Genomic DNA, 18,438 nt, shown 5'->3' with positions numbered 1-18,438 from the left:
TGATTATACCTCAAGCACCTGGATCTTAAGCACACTGGGATCCTTGAGGCACATGTGGAGGCGTGGCTGGAGCACATGGTCAAGGAGTTCCATCTGGCCCCACTGCTAGTGCTGCCCCGAGGAAGTTTCAACCTGCCACCTTTAGTGCTCTCAGGTTACATCTGACACCCTGGAATGTGCCACCTCTTCCACTCCTTCAGCTTCAGAGGAAGCCTCCAGGCAGCAGAGGTAAGAGAACTGGCCTGAGGCACCTCAGGCCACCACAAGATCTGCAGTCCTGAACACATAGATGCTTTTATCTTGCGACTCCTCCAAGCCCCGGAGTGCCCAGCTCATACAGAAAGAGACAGAAAGCAAGATGAGGATGGTTTCAACTGCAGAGTAACCTGGGTTGGGCTGAAACCCAGAGATACTTTGCACTTTGTTCCTTTGACTTGAAGACATTTTATCAATGCCTTATCCTTATGCTCTTACTGAAACGTAAGACCCCCTACCATTATGTGGCAAAAATATGTGTAAGGAATAATCCAAAACAAAATGCCTCTGCTTATGGTGTAGCAGCTGGGCTCTCACCTTCTTGAGGCTGTAATAACATTCTGAAAAAGTGAGGGAGACCTTGCTTTTGTCTGTCAGATTCTTTACTGACACTCCAACACCACCTGTCCAATAAACAAGATCAGATCAGTGCCCCAGAAAGATCGTGAGCCAGTTAGTTCATCACCTAACCTCTGTGAGCCTTAGCTTCCACGTCTGTAGGGACAGGGACTGTGTGGACATTACAGGGATCCTGCAACATTAAACAAAGTAGTGTTTGAAAAGATGCTTGGTACACCACACGAGCTCATCAGGCAGCAGCCTTTATACAGCAGGTGGGCACAGGGGCTTCCCCGCTCTGCCCTGGCATCTCAGCCAGGTAAATGGCTTCCTTCTGTAAAAGACTGAACTCAGCTGAACATTATTAAAGGCCCATGTCCCACAGTGCCACTCTGTATCTTTTTTGATGTCTATCACTGGCCACTGTACCTTGTGCTTTGCTTTTTTATAGTCTACTACAATGGCTCTCAGCTTCCCCAAGAGAAAGTAAGGTCAGATCTAAGAGAGTTCATGAACTCAGGACCTGGGACAGCCCTCGCCACTGTTCCGCTACCCTCTGGTCTGCTCTGCCTGCCCTCTGTGCCCACTGCATGCTGTCTCTCCAGGCCACCACACTGTTCTCCACTGGACTTCTCCACCCAACTCACACACCACATTAAAGTCAGCTTCACCTCATTGTTCCACAAGACTTTTCCTCTTTCATCCATCCAGTCCAAAAGAATTTTTTGAGTGTCCACTATGCACCAATCCAGGGAAAGGTGCCTGGGCATGAAGGTGAAACAATGCATCTAATCCCTGCCATCATTGCTATAGAAACCCTACTGAATATACTGGTCTAGACCCTGGACAACTAGATTTATAAGCTTCCTTTTATTCAGTTACGCAGTATGTATCTAACTTGAAAACTGTATTTTCTTTTGCAGTGTTGAGGACAGAGCATAGGGCTTTGTGCATGCTAGGCAAGTGCTCTACCACTGAGCATCACCCCCAGCTCGGGAGCTTGGCCTTCGAGCAGGTTCCTTGGCATCTAAAGAAGGATAAGAATTTGACACAATGATGGGTTAATGATACTGAAAATGGGTGCACATATCTTGATGTAGCTAAGACAGTCCAGATACAAGACTTCCAGACAAACACAGATTAATGTCATTTTCTTTAGAAATTTTGCTATTTGAAGAAAAAAGATCTGGTACAATAGGGTCTAGATGCTTAGACGGATTTAGATTTCCAGTTTGAGGGGCAAGAGACAAGATGTGACCACGGAATATTAATGAAAGTCAGATGCCATCTTGTGGCCAGAAATAAAAATACAGGGACCTAGTGGAACAAAAGATTATGGAAATCAAATGTAAAACTGCATTGTATGAGTAATCTGGAACATTCTGTGAGGACAGTGTATGCATACACTAAGCTTCAAGATAATTCTTTACTCTTATTTTTGACCTCTTTGATTCCATAATTCTTAATTCATGTCTGCACATTTATAAACTCCTCAAACTCTCTGTATGATCGATGGGACTGGCTGTCACTCTTACTTAAATTCAGTGCTGATTTACTCTCATCAAATTCTCTGGGAAATTTTGACCTCTGAAAATGAAGGTATTGTCAAAGAAATTAAGCAAAATGCACTTTCTCTTTGTGAGAAAATAGAATTTTGCCAACAAGAAAAGGCTGTTATACAAAAGCTGGTGATTTGAAATAAATTTTTAACTACCATTTTATAACAATGTAAATAAATGATCAAGGTTGGTAATATTGGAAAGTTTGAGATTTCCTCCAATCAAGTATTTGATAGAAAGGTTAATATAAATATAATTATGCACAATGCAGATATTATCTATTTTAAATGGTTTTGTAAAAAGTTCAGACATGCATCAATCCAAAGGTGGAGAGTGCCAGGTAGAATAAACAGACAGGTCCCAGTTACACATTTTCTACAAAGAAAGTCAATTTACAAATACACCAATTTCCGTTAAATGGAAGGAGAAAGACACTACGGCAAAGCTACATATTACGGGTACATTAATTTCTGACAGCAAGTTCCAGAGAAAATAAAGGTTAAAGGGAAGAATCACATAATGAAAAAAGGGCCAATCCTCCAGGAAGAGAGAACAATCTCTACTTAATGTGTACACATTTAACAACAGACTAAAAATATAAAGGCAAAAAAGTGATAGAAACTGCAAAGATAGAGAAATCCACTATTATTCTTGGAGACTTCAACACCTCTTTCTCAGAAATGGGCAGATACAGCAGGCAGAAAATCAATTAGTTGAAATCAATAAGTCCATTATCAACTGTATATAGCAGTCATCAATAGATTGCTTCATCCAGCTACAGCAGCTACACGTTCTTGGCAAGCTCACAGGACCATTTGCCAAGAACACATTCTGAGCCATGAAACAAACCCGAACAAATCCAAAAAATGGAAGCCATGCCATGTCGGCTCTCAGACCACAGGGATTAAAGCAGAATTCAATAACAGAAAGACAGCCAGTGGGTTTTTAGGGCCGTGTTAAATACTCTGTATGATACTGTGATCGTAGACACAAGTCACTGTATTTTTACATGTACCTATGTAATGTACTTCAAGAGTGGATCCCAATGTGAACTATGGATTTTGGGTGACAATGACGTATCAGTGTAGATTTACTGATTACGTGCCAGTCTGGTAGAAGCTGTTGATAATGGGCAACCCTATGGACACGAAACAAGGACTTTATATAAAATCACTGTATCCTCCTCTTAATTTTGTCATGAATTTGAAACTTCTCCAAAAAACAAGCCTGTTTTTTAAAGCTTAGATATACAAAGCTTTCAAGTAAAAATGCTATGGAAAAATGAAATTAAATATTCCTGTAGTAAAGCACCTCCTGTGAATCACAGAAGCTATGCCGGGTCTGGGAGGAGTTCATCAAAAAGAAGAAGCCAACCAGCCCTTCCAGTAAGCTGTGCATGCAAACCACGCAGGACCAGGAAGCGAGAAGCCAGATAGCGCCTCCCATGAGCCCACCCGCGGGCGGGCTGAGAATGAAGAAGTCTCCCCCACCCCACTGTGTAATAACAACTGAGGTACGAAAAGCAACTGAATGCTTGCATTGTTTGGTTGACTTTGCAGGCCTGGAGCCAGTGCACTGAGCATCTATTGGAAGGATAACAGTGTGCAATATAGCAAATATGGGGGATTTCCTTATGTCTTGTTTTTGAAGTCCAATACCCCATATTGTTTTGTTCCAATTTATTATTTTGCTTTCAACAATTTTCTTTTTGCATGGTTTGATTTTGTTATGTTTGATAGGATGGACAACTATGAGTGAAGATAACAAGATATACTATCTGATGATTTCCTATTGTCCTGCTTTGAAGTTTGTACCAATTTCATTGTTTTGTTTTGACTGACCTTATTCTGTTTTGTTTTGTTGGGTTTTATTATCTTTATTTTTTTAATTTTATTTTAAAGAGGGTAAAATTAAACACAACAAAACAGAACATAAGAAAACACTATAAGAGGCACAGATTTCAAAGCACTGTAAGAGGCACAATGTAAGAGACACACATTTCAAAGCAAGACAACTGGAGATCTTCACTGTCTATCATATTGTCTCTTGTTTTCTTCCAAATAGTTGTCCATATCTTCACATACAATGAATTCATACAAAACAACATAGTATAAAATTGATTTGAACAGGATGATGAAGGTGTTTTAGGTCTTCAAGACCAGACAATAGGGAAGTCAACAATGGCTGCCATAATGTCTCTTATTATCTTCAAAATAGCTGTCCATACCTTCAGATGTATTGAAATTAAATACAAAACAGACTAAATCACTCTGAACAAAGAATAATAGTATTGCTATATTTCACATCATGATGCTACGGAATCAGCACTGGGTACCGTAGTGTCTTCTTTTCTTCAAAGTAGTTGTTCACGTCATCATACATTATATAACCAGTTCTCTGTTTAGAAATTCTATGCATGCATGAGTCTCTACATGTATATCTATCCTTTCTGTATTAGAAGGAAAAAAAAAACAAAATAAAACAAATTCCTAGAAAAAAAGAAAGAAAAAGTCATATAAAACCACAATACAAGGTGATCTACAGTGGTCACTATGATGCCTCTTGTTATCTTCAATAAAATTGTCTATATCATCAGGCATAGTATAATTGAACAAAGCAGTACATAAAAATATTAATAAAAACAAAACATTGGAGACATTATAGGACTCCAAAAGCAGGTAATAGTCAAGCCAGAATAGGTATCCTAGTAAATTTTGTCATCTTCAAAGAATTTACCTATACTCTCAGACTTGATACTATCAATCATAACAGATTTGAATAAAATCAGTCAATACAAAACTCATCTAACAAACCACTATCAAATAAGATCAGTCATAAGACAGTGTAAATAATACAGGGCTTCAGATTAAGTTAATAGTAAATTAAGGATGGTTACTGTAGTATATCCTGCTATTTTTGGAATAGCTATCTGTGCCCTCAAGTCTAGCACAAGTAGACAGACTGGAACAGAATATAACCAAACTAAACAGAGTGATAAGAAAAATGTGGATTTTAAATCCTGATACACTATTAACAATGTCCTCTGCCTTCTTGATTTAGACAGTTCCTCCCCTTTCACTTTCATAGGGTGCATTGTACACTTTGGGTCCCACTAACTCATTTAGTTTTTAGGTTAGGGTGTAACCCACTATTTACCTAAGTGGTTCTGAACCTTTTTATCCCTGAGCTTGATCTTGAGCTGTATTCCTTTACCTATTAAATCCTCAAGGTTTCCCTTCCTTCTAGCTGAGTAGTTCCCCACTGCACAAAAGTGTCATGACTTTCCAACCTATCTGCAGCTGCTGGACAAGCTGTCACTATTTCACTTTGGTTCCCTGTCACATAGAGCATTGTTGTCTAATCTTTGACTTCCGGTTCATTAACCCTCTTTCAGGTAGATTGTATTTCTTATTCAGAGCATCTCGATACCCTATCTCCTGATCTACTCTGCCTGTATTTCTTTTTGTTAGTGTATCAAGGCCATCTGTGTTAGAGATTATAGCCAACCCTCTCCCTCTCTGCCTCATCTCTGCTATTCTATTTTTCTGCCATTGGTCGTCTACTTTTCTCCTTCATTCCACTGTCTGACCCGTTCATTGAGGTCTCTCTGCCACTGTTCCTGAGATCCTGGTGTTTTTTTTCTCCCTGTCTAGAATGTCCTTCAGTATTTTTTGGAGGGTTGGATTGGTGGGCACAAACTCCCCCCGTTCCTCTTTGTCATGTAAACATCTTGTTTCTCCACTAATTTTGAGAGACAGTTTTTCAGGGTACATCAATCTGGGTTGAAGGTTATTTTCTTTCAAGGACTTGGAATACTTGGCTCCAAACTCTTCTTGATTTGATGGTTTGTGTCAAGAAGTCTGTCGTGATTTTGATGGGGTTTCCTTTATAAGTGATGGGGTTTCTTTTCTTTGACAGCTTTTAATATTCTGTTCTTGTGATGAATTTCTGGGATCTTGTTTATTATATGTCTGGGTGTAGATCTGTTTTGGTTGTAGGTAGCTGGAGTTTTGTATGCCTCATACATTTGAACATCATTTCCTTTTCCTATGCTTGGGAAGTTTTCCTTAATTATTTCTGTGAGTAGCCTTTGTATTTCATTGTTTTTATCCCTGCTTCTTCACTCACATTTTTTATTCTTAAGTTATAGATCCTCTTGTTGTCTTCTAGCCTTTGTATTGTTACTGACTGTTTCCTTGTTGTTTTTAAGAGATCTTTCCTTGCATGTTCACATTTGCAAACCTATCATCAAGTTTTGTTAAATCTATCTCTAGTTTCTTTCAGGCAATTTTGCCAGTTTTCAATTGAGTTTTTAATTTCCTGGTAATCTCTTTGAATCTGTTTCATGTATTCTAGGGTTCTTTTTTATATTCTTCATCAAAGGTTTCTCTCCTTTTTGTGTGTGTTCTTCCATTCTTCTGTCTGTGTCTTCTTGAAAGGGGCTTAGCATTTCTTTTATTAATCCTTTTATATCTTTCTTTACTTGAATTAATATTTCAATTTTGAGTTCATCTATGATGTCACAAAGATATTTCTTTATGTCAGCGGATGCCATGTCCAATATTGCCTGTTTGTTGCCCTTGATCTCTTCTGTATTTACCTCTCCTGGACCCATCTTTCCTGGGTTGGCTAGAGGCTTTTTTCTTATTTCTTTCTCTTGTGGTGTTTCTGGTTTCTTCCATACAGGTAAATGGTGGAGGTCACAGCACCTTTCCTTATTGGTTATGGTTTTTCTGAAGTGTTCTGAGTAGGGATTGCTGCCCTCTCTAGCTTGCTGTTGGTCACTGAGGTACAAGCAGGGCAGTATAGGCTGACCCCTCCCCTCCAAGCCAGTCAACCAGTGGAGGCCTTCACCACATTAATGTGTGCCATGCAGATAGAACTGGTTTGGGACAAGTTCAGGGACAGTTTCATCCCTGGTTATTGGGTCCCAGCCAAGGGTGTGACCCAGCTCAATCAGATCCCACCAATCTGCTTTGGGCAGGGAAGAGCCAACTGAAGTCACTGCTGTTCCTTGTTCAGGCCCATCCTGCCCAATACCAATATGTCATCTGGTTGGTCACCCTGCTTCTGTAGTGGGGAGCCAAATTCCAAGCACTCACTATGGGTAAGTGCAGGTCTCCATGCTGACTCTGTTCTCTGTTGGGCTCATCAACCCCCAACTTCAGCATGACTGCAGTCCCAGTGAGAGCACTATGACTGCAGGTACAACCAGCTCTGATGACAGCACTGTGACCACGAGTTGGGCTGGCTCCAGTGAGAGCGTGTCTGGCTCCAGCCTTCAGTCCATGTTTTTGTTTTCTTTCTTTCTTTTTCTTTTTCCTTAGTTTCTTCCTGGGTTGTGAGAATCCTCCTTTTGTCCGGTTTTTCCATGGTGGTAAGTTCTAGCATCTGAGCTGTTTCTCTCGAAGAGTTCTGTACCTTGTTATTTATTGATCCACCATCTTCCTCTGACTCCTTTATTATCTTTAAAATAAAAAATGAATATTCCTGTGGTACTACACCATGTAAACATCACATGCCTTCAGCTGCAGGCACTCAGCATGATCTATTCCATCTTGGGTACTGGGCTTCACCAAAAACAAAGGTCCTCACTCAGAATGTAGATAGATGTAAAAATCAATAAATTGTTCAATTATGAGTACTCAAAAATGTAGCCATGAAAAGCATATTAAAGAGGAAGGTATAAAGTACAGCCTTCATTTTCCTATCCCAAGCTCATGAATTGTTTTGGGGTTTTTTGTTGTTGTTGTTGTTGTTGTTGTTGTTTTTTGGTACTGAGGATTGATCTCATAACTTTGCACTTGTCAGGCAGGTACTTATACCACTGAGCTAAATACTAGGCCCTAAGCTTATGAATTTTAAAATTAAAATTTATTTGTAGACTAGGAAGTGAATAGTAGCAAAAAAAAATGATAATGATTCTTTACAGTAGGGAGGCAGAGCAAATAGCCTGTGTGGTTTCCTTCTAATCTCACATAAAAAGCATGTAATTATACTGTAATTATGGACTTAGATGCTGGATCCAGACTGTACCACAGGGACATTAGCATAGGTGCTGGCCACTGAAGGAGCTGTTACTCATCATCTCTTTCATTTTGCAGATGAGAAAACTACACCTGAGAGATTCGTGATATGCCCAAGTTCATCAAGGTTGCACAGCTGGTTAGTGATCCCTCGGGCCTTTGGACATGGTGACCTACTTGTTATATTCTCAACAGTTAAAATGGACCACAGCAAATCAATTACTACATTGCATCAACAACAACAAAATTCATCCTGAGATTGCAGTTCACTATCAGGTATTTGCATGCTTTTCAAACTTGGCTTTTAGAAACTTGCTGATCTTAACAAAAGTCAGCACAGTGAAATTCAAGATAGCATAAGCAAACAAAGATTGTGGTCTAAATCAAAATCAGCAGAAATAATCTCTTCAGAATAGGAAGACATGTCAAGTGAAGCATGACAGTAATAACTAAGAACTTCTTAAATGAGTGTTTTTGGCAACTCTCACTCACTGGGGCGCCAGAATGTCACATTCTGTTCTGTGTGAAGGAAATTTCTCTATCATGAGGAGTAACAGGCTTGGGATTTGGTGTGCTCTCTGAAATTCTAGACGATTCTTTTCTCTTGGTTAATCTTGGTTCCACTAATCATGACACACTTTGTTGTAATTTATTTCAGTTGTGTTCCTCACAAGAGCTTGATAAAAACTGCTCACAACAATTGTCCTCAGGCCCTGAACCCCTGAAAATCATGCAGTGACCATAGAGTCCCATGGCTAGGGACATACCATGGAGAAGATGACTAGGAATGCTAGTGAACAAGCAAGAACTCAAGAAAATTGCTAGCACTTGGGTATTACCAGTTTCCAGCTGGTATTTTTTCACTCTTGGACTTCATCACTGAAATTTGATCCCTTCCTTGAGTGCTCAAGTATTTCTGTTCTTGTCCAGGGCCCTCAGCTTTAAAAGTGCTTGTGGAAAGCCACACATGTTAAAATCTCATGAAGTCAGAGCTACAGAGGGAGGTGTTATGGGTAACCATAATTATTTCCATTACAATTTGCACATGATTTTTTTCCCCAAGCTTTGCACAGATATCATCAGGGAAAGGAGAGGATATGATACAATATTTCAAAGAGTGCATGAGAGCAGGCTCAAAATACAAATCTTTGTATATAAATTGTCACCTGTCACTCCAAGCTAAAAGTATTCACCAAGAAAATATTGTCCCTATTTAGCAGGAAACCAGAATCGACTTCCACAGATTTGCACATTGATGAGAACAAAGATCCCTAACACGACTCTCATAGCTTCTCCTTAAACTACTTCCTCCTCTAAAGTAGCCACACATGGCCCAGTGCGACTGTGATGGTTCTGAGAGGTCCACAATGCCTCTTTCTGTGGCTCTGGGATCCACATAGCTTCAGTTGGCTGCTGTTTTCTAGAAGCCCTTTCAACATCAAGAGTCCTTCACGGCAGAGACCCAGGAGGACTCCAAGGCAGTGCTCAAGCTTTGACTTGCTTGGGCTGCAGACTGAGACATTGCTGGTATGATCACCCTTGGTAGCTTTTCTTTTCACAGTGGACTTTTCAGTGACAGAGGACCTGGGCTGGGCTGTGTGTCCCTACTAGGGTGAACCTGCGCCGTTTCAGTAGCAGTGCTGTGGCTCTGTGCAGAGATGTCACTTACTATGGAAAGTGAAACCTCGTGACAATGAAAATGATAAATAAAAATAAAAGGAAGAGCATCCTAAAGAATCCATGTCAACAGGAACCTGGAATTCTAACGTGATCACATTTCCATGCCTTTCCAAAAGAGAACTTGGATGTTCCCCAAGGCAGCGATACCTTTGGGAGACAAGGCTAGAGAAATGGGGAAGCATGGCAGTATTCTCAAATTTCAGAAACAGATTGAGATGTCCAAATTTTAAATATGGTAGCTGGCTGCATATCTTTGACTAAACTTCCTTCCTTCCGTGAAAATATCAGGACAAGTACATGTTCCACAAAGTTCACTTCTGATAGACACTGTGCCAGGTTTGTTTTCCAGCTTTTCACTTTCCTGAACAAGGCTGATGTGACTTTTCTTGTACTTGTCCGGTTATTGTTTTTAGGTACCTGCTGGAAGATTCCACTCATTCTGTTAGAAATGGTGGTAGGAGGGAAAGCTGGTGTACTTGGTGAGGGTGAGATTTAAAACGGAATTCCAAAAAGGCAGGAGCAAGGGGTGGTGAAGACAACTAGAGACAAATAGAACAAGAGCAAGGAGAGAGAAATTTGAAAATTTTAGTGGCGGTAGCTGTTTTTGCTTTATACCTACACGTGGGGAACTGAAACCATTCCTTCATAAAGTCCTATCTCTTGGCTACATTCGTAATTCTCTGGCCTCTCCGGTCACTGCTGTTTCCTGTTCTCTTTTCACTAATTAAAAGTAGGCACTGTGCAAGTTCTTTTCTCTCCTGGGACCCTCAACTGTCTGTGCCCGTGACTTTAGCTATCATACCTTGGAGAGGCCCGGCAAATCCCTAGGTCCCATGCCAGCCTTTCTCCTGAGCACCAGCACTGTAGTTCCTTCTGGGAATTCCCACTGGCATGTTCAGCAGAATTTCCATCAGCAGGACTTGAGAAGTTTGCTGAATATGACTAACACTCATGGTTGCTTTTATGCAGAATGGAGGGGCTGATGGACTGCAGGACCATGGACGAAACAAGAGTGAATCCACTGGCCTCTGTCATCACCAAGAATGTTCTGGTTAGGAGGCAACAGTGCAATCAGTCATGGTGGGCTCTGGACCAGCTACTAAGAGAGGGAGCTCCCATCTACAGAAGACTCTGAAAGTACACCAGTGGAATAGGACATGCCAGTGTCGGGGTGGGCTGAAAGGTAGTGTAACCACTGTGGAAATTAGTATGGAGAGTCCTCGGAAAACTAAAAATTTCTCTAAAAAGAGAAATTTCATTTGACCCAGCTCTACCTCTCCTGGGTATCATCCCAAAACTATTAGTGATCATATTATAGTGACACATGCATACCCATGTTTATAGCAGCCCAAATCACAATAGCTAAACAATAGAAACAGCCCAGATGCCCACCAGCAAATAAATGGATGAAGAAAATGTGGTACAGTGGTAACTCAGTTCATGAAATCAATTCTTTCCATGATTTGGGTCATAAGCTTAATCAGTCACAAACCAAACCAAAGTCAGTGGTTAGGTTCAATTTTGACTTTATGGGGACATTTGATTCAGTTCGAGACCAATTTGGTTTTCAACCAGAATCATGGAAAGAATTAAGTTCGTGAACGAAGAGACACCATAGCGTATTATGCACCATAAGGGAGGATAAGTGTGAGTTGTTTAGAGAAAATGGATGAAGCTTGAGACCATCATGTTAAGTGAAATAAATCAGACAAGGCTAAATAGAGCATGGTTTCTCTTGTATGAGAAACTCAAAATGGAAACAATTTAAAAAGAAAACAAAAGGAGATGGCGGAAAACAGGGAAGAAAATTTTTTGGAAATGCAGAAGGTGATATAGGGAATGGGGGAAAGGAGGGTAGTGGAAAAAGAGGATCCAAAATGATCACAATGCAATATATATATATGTACCAATTCTCCAAAATGAATATAATTATCATATGTCATGAACATTTTTTAGTTTTTAAAACACAGGACTTTGATAGGTGAGAGGTAGGGGTAGAGAGAGAAGAAAACATTCCAGTGGGAACAGAAGTCCAGAAAGATTGCACCACTCTCCTGCAAGAAGCGGCAGACCCAAGGGGCTTCTCCACTAGCCATGGTGTCCTTTCTGTCTGTCTTCTCACCCAAAGGAGGCTACGCTGGGCACCGACATGCAGAGAGCCTCCTCTTCAGCAAGCAAGTAGGAGCCCTTGAAGGTACTGAGCGGATGGGGAACATGTCAGGCCCTGATAGCTGGGGGCGGGTCTCTTGCAGGTCAGGGTCAAGTTCAAATCTGAAAATTCTCAACAGTCCACTGGATGTTCAGATGTGGGACCCAGGAGAAGCACCTGCCCAGAGGAGACCAGACTAGTACAGAGAGGCTACAGAGAGGAAGCATGGCAGCAAAACCTGAACAGCCACATTCAGGTGGCCAGAGAAGGAGCTGAGCAAGTAAGGGCGACCAGAGAAGGTTGTCACAAAGGCGGGAGATCTGGAAGAGGGCAAAGAAATGCAAGCCAAGAGAAGAGTGGGAAAGAGGCCCTTTGAGTGCTGCACGTGGCTGAGCAGGAGGGAGAGACCTGTTGATTCTAAGGCAGGCATCGCCTCTGTCATCACCCGCTGGTCCTCTCAGCCAGGTCCTCCTCCCTCTCTCAGCCTGTTCTCAGCAGGGGCTGGAGCCCTGCACCCACAAGCCCCATCAGATCCTATGACTACGCTGTTGGCACGCCAGTCCCACTAACTCTGTTCATCTCCTTTGTCTGTGCCTCAGTGTTCCTCTTCCAGACAATCTGTGACATCCAATGACACTTCCTGGGTCCCTGGTATTCCTCTCCACTCGCTCCTGTGCACTTGTGCTAGGCAACTTTTTCCATTAGTGTCCCTTGCTCAAAAACCCTGGACAATACCTGATAACCTACTGCTTATAGGTCAGAGTCCTCACCAGGGCAATGCTTTTTTCTGTGGTGAGCCAGAGCAACCCACTTCTACGTCCTCGCAGGTTTTCGCTCTTGTACAACATTGGGGTTACACATTCAACTCTGAATGAATATTCATAGATATTCAGAGTATCTTAAGCCATTAAGATATTCTAAGGCTACCCGTATGGGCCAGAATGGAGGTCATTACTGGGAGGGGTGTATACTCTACTAAATCATAGGAGCTCAAGACAGGAAGGAGACATTGACCCTGAAGAAAATGGCGTCCTATCATGGACTTCCTGGGGCTGTGTTACAGTTTATGTCTAGATGTCCTCCAAGAGCCTCATGTGCTCACTGGTGGTAGGGCTTTTGCAGGCTGATCTGGTTACAAGGGCTGACACCTGGCTGTTAAGTGATGGAGTGTGGTCAGAAAAGGGGGTCTCTGGAGTCGTGGCCTGGAAAAATGTATCTCTTCCCTGGCTTTGACGATCATGCTCTGCTTCCTGGTCACCATGAAGTGAGCAGCTTTGTCTTCCACGACAGCCCTCCATCATGCCAGCTGTTCCCTAGAGCCAAGTGACTATAGACTGAAACCTCTACAGACTCTGAGCCAAAATAAAACTCGCAGCTGTGGGTGATGGGTATTGTGACTCAGTGACAAGACAGACTGGATTTGAGTGTGGACACTCGGAGAGGCCTCCTGAGTGTTAGCAGGAAGAGGCAGGCCAGGACTCAAGAGGGGCAGCAATAACTGGGACACAGGTTGAAGGTGAACTCTACTATCACATGTCTTTCTCCACAAACTGAACACCAGGTACAAGCCAAGCTTGGAGCCCTGTGCGGGGACAGTGTGCTGCTTGCCCTTAGAAAAACAGCAGCCTGATTTGTGGCATGTGCCTATTTCTGTGATGTAAATAAGCCCACCGTGGTCAATTTGGAAGCCACCTGGGCTACATTCTTGAAAGCCAAGCTGGGGAGAAATGTGCATCTTGAGCACTGAAGAGCAGGCACAGAATAAGCTGCATTCACCACTGGCGGGGGAATGGATCAGAACATGGGACAACCACCTCACAGAGCTGGACCCAATCGCCACGACTCCATGGCTATCTGCACTGCCATGCTGGGGAAAAGGGCCAAGATGTGATCACATGAACAAAGTCCACATCTCTCCCTGTATTTTAGGAGGCTGTAAGGCCTACAATCAAAGGACCGCATCCTCCTCTTCCTTACCCTACTGCTCCAGCATGAGGCCTGCTCCCGGGAGGCCCTGAACTTGGTGGCTGAGTTCCTGAGGCAGAGCCACAAGAAATATGGTGAGTGGACAATGGACACACTGAAGACAGCCCACATCTGCCACCCACCCTGCCAAGCACCCCCAGTGAATTCCAAGCAGCACAGGGTTGGTCCTCAGTGAAAATGACAAAGCAGGAAATTGATCTCTAATTCTCTGTGCCCTCTGACCAGCACTCCTGCCCACCTCCAGGGACCTGTCCCCACAGCTGGGTCTCAGGCCTGACCTCCATTCTGACTTTGTACCTTTGCTAAGGGCCTCGGCAGCTGCACTGAGAGGAGGTCAGGACCTTGGCACCATGGGTAAAGTGAAGAGTTCTCTGGTTTCTCACATGGGTTCCCCTATCCCCACCTCCAGAAAAGGTAACATTCTCTGGCTTAGGGTGCCACCTTTCAGAACACAGATTCTGGCCACTCTTAGGGACTTCTACATGCAGAGGCTCCTGGCTGAAGCTCTGCAAAGGGGCATGAGACAGAAAATGGGCACGAGTTCATTATATTGCAGGGAACATGTGCCTGTCCTCCTGGGGCTCCCACCTCGCACAAAAGCTCACACCCTCCCAGAATGAGCAAAGCAAGCAGGACACTCCCAGCCCTGCCCCACTGTGACACATAAGTGCCTCCATCACAGAGCCAACAGCACTTCCATGATCAATGCTTTATTTTCTTGAGCTCCAGTGTTACACCTATAGCAGCATATCAAATACGCCCCCCACGCTCACACACACACATCAACATATATTTACCCTCTGCAACGAGCTGACAGCGACCGCAAAGCAGAAACAATCTTGATCTCAAGCATTTATGACATTGAAGAAATGACATTTGTTCACCCTTTTTGCATACGTGGAACGTCTCACAGGTAGGGAGCAGCAGTACATTCACAGTTCACGGACACAATCATCCTTAAATAAATACAACCTTATGGACATAACAAGGTGTTGGAGATGCAGCCTCCAGGGTCATAGGAAGATAGTGCTTGGAATAAGACATTAGCATTTTTATAAAAACCAAACCACACAAGAAGCTAGGAAGCAGGTAGAGTCAATCCAAAGCTAAGAAAAAGAGTCATGGATAGAGAATTTATCCCATTTGCAAAAAAAATGTTTTATTTGAAAATTCCAATGTACAAGTGGGTGAACCTCACATCACCATCTGAGAACTTGTGCAATCACACACACACTGTCAGCGTACCAGTACTGGGTTCCCTTGGCATTACCTTAGCAGTAGATGTTGCTTCAGAGATGTTAATGACCAAGTATGTGCCATGATTATTTTAAGTGGGCCACTGGACAGGGGTGTTACTTTCCTGTTCAGCATTCTTCAATGTCAAAATTATAACCTGCAAGCTATAGTCTGTGTGGGGCAAACAATACCACATTTCAAGCTAGAGATGAGAAAGGTAAAATTAATAAACACTTATCTACTGGGTGTCTCGAAACTGTCACAAGCTTCTGACACTAAACTGATCACTAAATGTCACAATGACTATGTGGAGGCAGGCAGGACAGGTGGGACCCCATGCTGACCCAGCCACCATAACCAGGAGGAGGAACCCAGGACTCTGAGTCTGAAATCCAGCTCCTTGCCTGTTTTGTATCCTCTGAATCAAAGGGGCTTTTCTAGAAGCTGCATCTCTGCTGTAAATACCATGGAGAACAAAACCCTGTGGGAAACCAGGAGCATTTATAGCAAGGCAGTATATCAAGAGGATAAAAAGGGATGGGTGGAATAATTTTTCAGGATTTAAGTTCTACTTTAGAATCCATAGTTTGATTTTCCCCTCCATCTGCAGAAGCTAGCACTGCATATATAACCCTGCCTCAGGACACGGTCAGAACAGGTAAACATTTCCGGCAATAGCATGATCACCAGCTTCCTGCCTGATGCAACTAGTACCCACAGTGGAGAGCAATGGGGTGCTGTCCCAAAGTGGGACAGTTCAGCAGCCATCCCGCAGCCCATCATCAAGACCCTGCTCACAGAGCACACACAAGGTACCAGGGTGGCCCTCCTATCCTTGATCTGAAAAAGGAAGTCAACTATTTCATTAGAAACTGCTCATAGCTACTGGGACCAAAGACCACTAGAGATAAGATTTCTCTATGTGCAACCTAAGTTTTTCTCAGGCAGCCATATGGCTCAGAAGAGCCAGCCCTGAGCTGCCCCAGGGACAGGGGCCACACTGGCCACTGTGATGGTGGCAGGTCAAGACCAGGACTGCCAGGATGACATGCATGTGCCTTCTGCTCATTTCCAGAAGGGCTCTGGTGGGAGCTCAGAACAGGAAATGGAGGCTGTCCGGTCTCCCCTCGGACACTGATCTGGAAGCAGCAGGCTTATATTTTCTCTTACAGATAAGGTGACTCCGCTTCAGAAGACAAGGTAGTAAGACCTAGTGATCTCAGGTGACACAGACAAGGGAGAAGAGGTAACCTCGGGCATGGGGCTCAAGGTCAGGCTTCAGCAGTGGGACCGTGGCTGGAGAGCCAACTTATCACCATTCAATGAGAGGAGGCTGTGACAGTGAATTAAGGGTTGGATAGGACAGGGATACAACCAAATGCCAGCTCCATTTTGTTAAGTCCCTAGATCCCACAAGGAACGGCAGAACATGAGGTTATTTAGTCAAAACACAGATAAGCCAAGGTCCCTGAAAATGCCAGAGGCAAGAAAAAAAGGGATGATCCACAAGTAAGTCATAGGAGAAAGGTAGGATTTATCCCAATGACCTACTCAACAAGTAGCCAGACACTGGTACATCCAGTGCTTCCAAGTGTGACCCAGGGAGGCACAAATCCAAGTCACTCACGACAAGCAAGGGAAGGGTCTCAGCGGGTGTAAGGCCGCTCACCCCAATTTTAGTGGGGGCACTGGCGTACAGCAGGTGTGACTCCCGCTGCCTGGACTGTGTGTGTGTACGTACACAGCAGGAAGAAACACACCAGGGCCCGATCTTTGGTCCTGGAATTTTTAGGAAAGACTAAAGGGAATAAGGCACCTGAAGGTGAACTGATTGAATTAAAAAATAGCTGCAAGTAGCATAAAATTATTTTGATTTTTTAAATGTACCTTTTTCCCCATTAAAAGAGAAATTCAAAATATATAATGTTTATTATTACATTCAAGTGAAACTTCCATGGCTGGGGGAGGGCTTTCTACATGCAATTTGAAGCCTCATCTAGCCTTTTATTACTTAGGTGCCTTTTTAGTTAGCCTGACGGAAGAATTCAGCCCTGTTTTTTTATTTATTTTATGTTTTTTAAAAAAACAGCTCGATCAGCTCGGCTGTAATACTATTTATGGACACACACACAAAAACACACACAAATTCAAAAATTTCTATGTAGAAAAATAAAGGATAAACATTATCCATCTATTTTAGACTGTGTAATGGACATTTTATATATGTGTGTGTGTGTATATATATATACATATATATATATATATACACATATACACACACACACACACACACACTTTCTTTAATGTGTTCAGTCACTGCTATTTCCTCTTCCCTCCTGCATGGCCTAAGGAGCAAGGGAAGACACTGCCACAGTGAAGCAGAAAAGCTACATTCTCTGGGGGAGGAGGAGAAACAGCCATTTCTCACTGCCCTTCTCAATTCTTTCCTGTCCACTGCCACCTCGGACGTCCCTGTGGACAGGACAGCCTTCCAGTCGGCGGTCATCCCAGCCTCCCCTCTTTCTAAGGCATCAGGGAGCACCCATCAAGGGCACCCTCAAAAAAAAAGACCTTGGGTGTGAGGCCAAGGGATGGGTGGGCAGGCAGGGGAAGGCTTTCGTGAACAAAAGATTCCAGAACCACTTCCCACAGCCCGTTCCTTTAGTACAGAGTTCGGTTCTCCAGGTGATGTTTGGTGAGGAAGTACTTGAAAAACTCATAGACAGACCAGGAGATGGCCGTGGAGGGGATCTGGTAGATGACACGTGCTTGGATGCCTTTGAAGTAGCCCGCTAGGCCGTTGAGCTGGTACACCGTCCGGAAGGCGTTGGCCATGCCTGACAGCCGACCACTGATGTTGGCCAGGGACAGAGCCACGTTCTCCTGTGTGTTGAGCAGGGTCTTGCAGACGTCCAGGGGTGTGGTGGCAGCTGCAGCAAGGGCCCCGGCCAGGCCACCAGAGATGATGTGGGACTGTGGGTTGTAGTCCCGCCGCGGGTTCACCTGCTCCTGCAGGAACTCGTAAGTGATGAAGTGGATGGACTGGAAGGGAATGTTCATGGTGAGCTGCGTGGTGTAGCTCCGGTAGAAGGCCCCCAGCCCCTCGGTCCTCCACACCGTGCCGATGCAGCCGAGGGCGGACCGGTGCTGTGAGTTGTACATCTGTAAGCGCTGCTTCACCACTGTGCCGGGCGCAGGGCAGGACGGG

General features: G+C 43.5%; 1 protein-coding gene across 4 annotated transcripts in view; it reads right to left on the bottom strand.

The window, feature by feature from the left end:
- Window positions 1-14,688: 14,688 nt before the first annotated feature.
- Window positions 14,689-18,438, bottom strand: part of Slc25a37 (solute carrier family 25 member 37) — a 40,200-nt gene continuing 36,450 nt past the window's right edge. For all 4 annotated transcript variants that reach the window (XM_003479358.4, XM_023561450.2, XM_023561451.2 and 1 more), the window contains one exon: window positions 14,689-18,412. In XM_003479358.4, coding sequence (XP_003479406.1) covers window positions 17,892-18,412 — 521 coding nt within the window. In that variant the 3' untranslated portion in view covers window positions 14,689-17,891. The remainder of the gene's footprint in view (window positions 18,413-18,438) is intronic.

The sequence above is a fragment of the Cavia porcellus genome, unplaced genomic scaffold (assembly GCF_034190915.1).
Source record: "Cavia porcellus strain 051 isolate PalLab524CR breed Dunkin Hartley unplaced genomic scaffold, mCavPor4.1 scaffold_24, whole genome shotgun sequence".
Classification (NCBI taxonomy): Eukaryota; Metazoa; Chordata; class Mammalia; order Rodentia; family Caviidae; genus Cavia; species Cavia porcellus.
The sequence above is the reverse complement of the archived record's forward strand: the minus strand, read 5'-3'. Positions and strand labels throughout refer to the sequence as shown.